Raw genomic sequence first — 6,752 nt, 5'->3', positions numbered from 1 at the left:
CTGGGAGGCTGCTGGTGATAGGATCCTCGTCTAACTGGTCTGTGCCTTTTCTGAAGCATGTCATCTACATCCTTAAACATAGTAGGTCCTTAATAGATCACTACTGAATAGTTTTTTTTCTCCGTAAGTGTATAGAAACTTGTAAAAGGGGCCACATTCCTAGTGGATTCATTCCGAGAGGTGAGAATGATTGTCAAACTGAGGTGGGACACCTGACTTCTTCTCGTTGTTAGAGACGGTAAGCTATCCAGCGTTGTTCCTCTGTATCCCTCACCCCTCCAAACATCACTCCCCCTCTCCCAGAGAAGGCAAAAGACAATTTTAACTCTTTATTTGAAACAAACAATTCCAGAGACAGAAGGTTAGTCATGACAACAGCTTCTCACTACAACACAAGGGTGGGCATGGCTCACTGAAGGGACAGGCCAGGCGCCTCGGAACAATATATACAATTTAAACAGTGGCTAAACTGGTGATGGTTATAAAAACACAAAGAGGCGGCTGGGGAACAGCAAAGCCAACAGGGAAAGAACTGGGTACCCCCTTTGCCAGACACTAATAGTTTTCTGGGACCTCAAAGGCAAGATGGGAAAGAGAGAAGATATAGGCAGTGGGAGCTGCCCACAGCTCCTCACCTGTCCTTTGACCACAGATCCCATCCTGCATGACCCAGGACCCCACAGACTTGGCCGGGCTCTTATGATGGGGGAAAACAAGAGCAGGGAACCCAGCCCCAACCCAAGTCAGAAGGTAGTTTTTGCCTTGGGAGCTCTGTCCATTGAACTAAAGGGAGGCAGTTACAGAGGGGGCTAAGCATGTTGACACCATGGCTCATGCCAACCTAAGATGGCAGAGAGAGACAAACACATAAACCAAGGGGACAGGAGTCTGCACGACAGGAGTCTGCTCCCCATACTTAGAGTCATTCTCTGCCTCTGAGGAAACGAAAGCATCTGGAAGTTTTTTTAATTGCAGCACCAAGGGTTGGTGCTTGCCGGGGTGGGGTGGGGAACACGGTAGTGAGAGGATGCCAGCAACCAGTTATCTCACAGGAGGGGAAGAGTGTCTAAGCTTTGTGTTTTAGGTAAATGGTCCCCTCATTACTTTCATAGTTTCTCTCATACCTCTCAGACAAGACCCTTTCGAGTGGTACTGGGCAAGAGTGGAGAAGGGAGTGAGCACAGGGCAGAGAAGGCAGCTGGGTTCTTCCCTAGATCACACCTAGGAACAAGAGGCTTTACCTACGTGGGATGGGTCAGGAAGCCCAAAGCCAACAGGATCACCAGAGCTATTAACACTCTACCCAGAGTCTGGACCCAGGAGAAAGGGTTTACTTTGAAGCATAAGGAAAATGGGCCAGCTGGTTCTTGCCCATCACTGGGAGACCAGCCCCTGTGAACAGAAGACTGGGGCTCCGTGGTTGTCGAGTGGTATGGAAGAAGGTAAAAGCCAGGGGTTCCTAGAGAAGGCAGGGAATGGGTGAGTGGAAGGGGCAGTCAGGGCCCTTCAGAATGAGTAGCAGTGGTTCCTGGGCCAGTCACACTGTGGGACATGGCCAAGGACAGACACTGATGTGAAAGATGGATATGGATGGCACATGGGCTCAGTCCAGGTCTTCCTCCCCAGGACGACCCAGCTCCTCATAAATCTCGCGCACAGCCAGGATGCGATTGAGCATGCTCTCCAACATGCTGCGGTCCATGGGGATCACAGAGTACCAGAGCGGTGACTCGGCGATGCAGGACCGCTCGGGTTGCAGGTAGAACACATCGTTGCGAGTCCGGAGGCTTTCAGGACTGCAACAGTGGGGTTGGAGGTGGGCATGGGGGCGGTAGGACAGAACGTCAGTACCAAGGCAAAGTAAATCCCTTGGGTCCCCGTGGTAACGCCATTTCTGCCAACCCTCCAACTCACCATTTTGAAAGATAGAACTCGTAGAACTTCACAGGGCAGCGGAGGGGATTCATGCGGTTTTCACGCTGCTCTAAGATGGGGGCTTCATCTTCTCTCTTCCGTTTCCCAGGACCAGTGTCTGTAGGGGAGGGATAGAAGTCAGACTCATTAGGGGCATAGGTCAACGAGCCACCTCCAAGAGCACAGTCCAGGGCACAGGGGGAAGCCTCAGGACACAAAATACAGTCTCGTAAAGACAAAGGCAAAAGTGTTGATCAGTCTCTCCACACCAACCGAACACCCTGTCGGGATGTTGCTCTACAGCCCTCCCCACTTCTCACTGCCAAAGTCTCTTTATAATCTACCCCAAGTTGATTTCTTGAAGAGGTAATCTCAGAAGTTATACCAAAAACTGATAAAACAAGGCCAGGCACGGTGGCTCACGCCTGTAATCCTAGCACTCCGGGAGGCCGAGGCGGGCGGATTGTTTGAGCTCAGGAGTTCGAGCCCAGCCTGAGCAAGAGCAAGACCCCGTCTCTACTAAAAATAGAAAGAAATTAATCAGACAACTAAAAATATATAGAAAAAATTAGCCGGGCATGGTGGCGCATGCCTGTAGTCCCAGCTACCCGGGAGGCTGAGGCAGAAGGATCGCTTGAGCCCAGGAGTTTGAGGTTGCTGTGAGCTAGGCTGACGCCACGGCACTCACTCTAGTCCGGGCAAAAGAGTGAGACTGTCTCAAAAAAAACAAAAAACTGATAAAACAGACCCTACTGCAAGGGTGAGCTTGCCTTCCGGGACAGAGAAACAGCAGTGGTCCCAACCCTCTGTGTGTTAATCCAGGTAGAGGACCCTTAGGAACTGCACTCAGACAGGACAGCATTCCAGAGCCAGAAAGGATGGAAACCTGGCTGCAGTTCCTGTTCTGCCCGATAGCAAGGAATCATGGCCATGATTCTATTCTCCCCCACAGCCAGACATACCCAACAGCTTCCTACCTGTCCACCACCCAGAAAAAGTAGGCAAGCAAGTAAACTGCCTTAAGTGAGCAAAGGCAGGAAACTGGCCACCAGGTGACCTCCTATTTATGCAATAGCCACTGCCCATCAGATAGAAGGACTAGCCGTTTCCACCTTTTCTGCAAACACAGGGACGAAAGGAGAGGGAAGCTAGTGGCAGAGGAGAGGGCTGGCCAAGCAGGCATGGAGGGGCATGGTGGGGCATGGCAGGACTGGAAGGGGAAAGCAGAGAAAGGGCAAAAGCAAAGGAGCAGGGCAGCCTCCTACCTCGCCCTTTCCTCTGGCGGACTGGGGCGTAGTAGCGGATGCTCACCACCTTGGTGGTGCCCCGAGGCGTGGTACACTTGCGGGACTGCCGCACCACGTTGGTGAAGGAGAGCTGCATGTGTTCCTCAGCTGTCTGCAGCCCAAAAAACTTGGTGTTGAAGAACATGAGGGTGTTGAGGAGCACAAAGGGTGAGTAGACCCCGAGCTGCTTACACTCCCAGAGGTGCTCCTCCTCCACCCGGGAGAACACCGTATCTGCAACGGTCAAAGGGGAGGGGCTGGTCAAAAGGGATCTACTACCCCAAATCCAACCACTTCTCATCCCAAGTGTCCTGTTCATGAGCATTTCTCACACACCTCTCATCCAGTGAGTGATCACAGTATATAAACCGTGACACAACACTCCACTCCACGGTAGGACTGGGGTTTTTTTACAAAAATATACTTCCTACCTACATTTGGAGCTTCTCTTACAATTTCTTGCTTTCTTTATTCACTTACCACCCATACCCAGGCCATCTTTTTTTCTGTCCCAGAGATAGCTCTTCAGACCTAAGTCTTGATCACCTCATCAAGTTTAAAGACAGACGCTCCTGCTCCTCTAGCCCTTAACCCTGAGTCTTCCTGCTACATGCTCCTGCCCTTGGACACTTTGTGAAGAGTGGCAGGCCAAACAGCACAATACTCTTGGGATGGTGTATTGGAAGAATGGAAGAAAGTCCCTGTCCCTTACTGTTGGGGAGGAGTGTGGGCTGCCAGGTACTCAGAGACTTGTTGAGTTCTTGAACGAAAGTCAGGTAGTACAGGTCCGTGAAAATGTTCACCATTCGGTTATTTTCCAGCAAGTACTGTGGAAAGAAAAACAGATACACATAAAGCCAGACTGTAGGTCCTGGAAGAAAGACAGTGATGCCAAAAGCCCCTTGATAATTAGGAGACGATGGGAAACAGTTGCTTGATTAGGTGACGCAGAGCGCTTACCCCCAGGTATACCCACCACTCTGAGATACTGACGCTTTGCTGGAAGAGGCGGCGGCTTGGAGATGTTCTTTAGAAGCCCAGAGCCCCTCGTCAGGCAATGCACGGCTGACCTCTCCCAGTGGGAACTAAACATTATCCCATCACTCAAGGAGCCCAGCTCTACCCATCCCACTCCTAGAATGGGTTTAAGAATTACAAAGGGGACCCAGATGGCAATGAAGACTGTTCCTTGGCCAACAGTCCTGGAATGCAGCTTTGATTTTAGAAGAGTATTCACATCTCACATCCTATTTGGACTAGGAGATTAAAGGCAAGCTGCCTTCTTCGGGTAGGGGACAAAGTAAGGAACAGGGAGTGGGACAGAATCACTTCTGGTTGGACCCTGCCTGCCGTGTTGAGTGACAGGAAACGAGGTGGTGTGCGAGGGGTACCTGCTGGATGCCAAGACACAGATAGTAGATACTGTCAGGTTCGTATCGCTCGCCATTGGGTCGAGTGATTTCTCTCACAAACTGGGCCAGACCGTAGTTGAGCTCCGCGGCTGAGCAGGCGAGAATATCCTCTTTGATACGCATGGGTTTGGCTGCAGTGATATGTAGTGGAGGTGGATGGGATTAAGCAAAACTCCACGTGGAGAATTTCACTTAGCTCCACCACCATTAACCCCTTCATCTCTTAGTCATGCCTCGCTTCAGAATAACCCCCCCCACCCTGCGATTACAAATAGAGCCCTCCGCCTTGAACCTAAACAGCATCTCCCTTTCATCTACAACTCCTCCCCATCTTCACAGGGCAGCCTTAAGTGATCACGCCCTTATCACTCCTAGACATCTTCAGCTGAATTATAGTCCCAGCTCCTCTTCCCCTTCCTCTCCTCTCTGCTCCGCCTTCCTCCTCTGGGTACTTACGGCCAAAGCGCAACTCATCACCCTTGCTGGTTTCTCCATTGGCATATTTCGACTGTACCCAGCACTTCCAAGCATTGACACCATATGAATAATTGAGTCCAGTACAACTAGGCTGGCTGCTCATGGAGTCCCGGGAACAGCTTTCCGAAAGCACCAGCCGCTTCTGACCCTGGAGGGAAGAAAAAGGAGGGGGGTGGCAGAGGTAAGGACAGGGGTGCCATGGAAGCTAGTCAGCACAGTGTTTACCACTGGGCGGGGGGACTAATGTAAGGACACAGCAAACTTCCAAAGCACAGAGCCCCAGGAACAGCTCCGATGATCTTGTGAAGTGGCAGGACAGCAAAGTGTGGCTATATCTCAGCACTCCTAGTGTTGGAGAAAGGCCGTTAGGAAAGATCAAACTATGGCTGCCGGCTTGGCTATGAGAGCGCCCGCTCCTCTTTGAGCTGCCTCACTTCTTTTGTGGATATAGTAGTCTCAGCCCTTACCTTCCTCATGGTTCGGGGAAGGTCTTGTTCAGTAGACACGTCCTCCGGCCCAACCAGGCCACAATCAAAGAGGAAGTCTACGCTGGGGTTAATGTCCAAAGGATCTAATAGAAGGGCAAAAAAGAAGAAATCAATTTCTTAAGATCTCGACCCTGTAAGTCTTCCTACCCTACCTCTGCTACTTGCCCACTTGACTCAAGATGAGCCTCTCAGACAGCTTCACTGGACTCAATAGGACATTTGGTACAGCAAAGCTATGCCAAAGAACATATACAGAGGCACAAAAATACAAAACATAAACATCCACAACAATGTGAATATAATCAACACTACCGAAATGGACACTTAAAAATGGTGAAGATGGGCTGCTTGTCGCTCTCGAACGCCACCGGAAGGAGAAGGGGGGTAAGTAAGGAGGTCTTTATACCATGGCTCATACAAAGCAGACTGCCCAGAAATCCACCGGTGGTAAAGCACCCAGGAGGCAACTGGGCTACAAAAGCCACTCACAAGAGTGTGCCCTCTACTGGCGGGGCAAGGAGACCTCGCCACTGCAGGCCTGTACCGTGGCACTCCGTGAACTTAGACGTTATGGGGAGTCCACTGAACTTCTGATTGGCAAACTTCCTTTCCAGCGTCTGGTGCGAGAAATTGCTCAGGACTTCAAACCAGACCTGCGCTTCCAGAGCGCAGCTATTGGTGCTTCGCAGGAGGCAAGTGAGGCCTATCTGGTTGGCCTTTTTGAAGACACCAATCTGTGTGCTATCCATGCCAAATGTGAAACAATTATGCCAAAAGACACCCAGCTAGCACGCCGCGTATGTGGAGAACGTGCTTAAGAATCCACTATGATGGGAAAACATTTCATTCTCAAAAAAAAAAAAAATTCTCTTCTTCCTGTGATTGGTAGTTCTGAACGTTAGATATTTTTTTTTCCATGGAGTCAAAAGGTACCTAAGTATATGATTTCGAGTGGAAAAATAGGGGGCAGAAATCAGGTATTGGCAGTTTTTCCATTTTCATTTGTGTGTGAATTTTTAATATAAACGCGGGGATGTGAAGCATTAATGCAAGTCAAATGTTTCAGTGAACAAGTTTCAGCAGTTCAACTTTATAACAATTATAAATAAACCTGTTAAATTTTTCTGGACAATGCCAGCATTTGGATTTTTTTAAAACAAGTAAATTTCTTATTG

The 6,752-nt window shown here is 49.8% G+C and overlaps 1 protein-coding gene across 2 annotated transcripts in view; it reads right to left on the bottom strand.

Annotated features, from left to right (window-relative positions):
• Window positions 1–314: 314 nt before the first annotated feature.
• The window catches only part of ZMYM3 (zinc finger, MYM-type 3), a 16,652-nt gene continuing 10,214 nt past the window's right edge, over window positions 315–6,752 (bottom strand). For both annotated transcript variants that reach the window (XM_012643304.1, XM_012643310.1), the window contains exons 19-25: window positions 5,557–5,660; window positions 5,069–5,237; window positions 4,592–4,743; window positions 3,913–4,027; window positions 3,180–3,434; window positions 1,915–2,032; window positions 315–1,796 (exon numbers count right to left, since the gene is read on the bottom strand). In XM_012643304.1, coding sequence (XP_012498758.1) covers window positions 1,604–1,796; window positions 1,915–2,032; window positions 3,180–3,434; window positions 3,913–4,027; window positions 4,592–4,743; window positions 5,069–5,237; window positions 5,557–5,660 — 1,106 coding nt within the window. In that variant the 3' untranslated portion in view covers window positions 315–1,603. The remainder of the gene's footprint in view (window positions 1,797–1,914; window positions 2,033–3,179; window positions 3,435–3,912; window positions 4,028–4,591; window positions 4,744–5,068; window positions 5,238–5,556; window positions 5,661–6,752) is intronic.

The sequence above is a fragment of the Propithecus coquereli genome, unplaced genomic scaffold (genome assembly GCF_000956105.1).
Source record: "Propithecus coquereli isolate 6110/MARCELLA unplaced genomic scaffold, Pcoq_1.0 Scaffold101, whole genome shotgun sequence".
Lineage (NCBI taxonomy): Eukaryota > Metazoa > Chordata > Mammalia > Primates > Indriidae > Propithecus > Propithecus coquereli.
The sequence above is the reverse complement of the archived record's forward strand: the minus strand, read 5'-3'. Positions and strand labels throughout refer to the sequence as shown.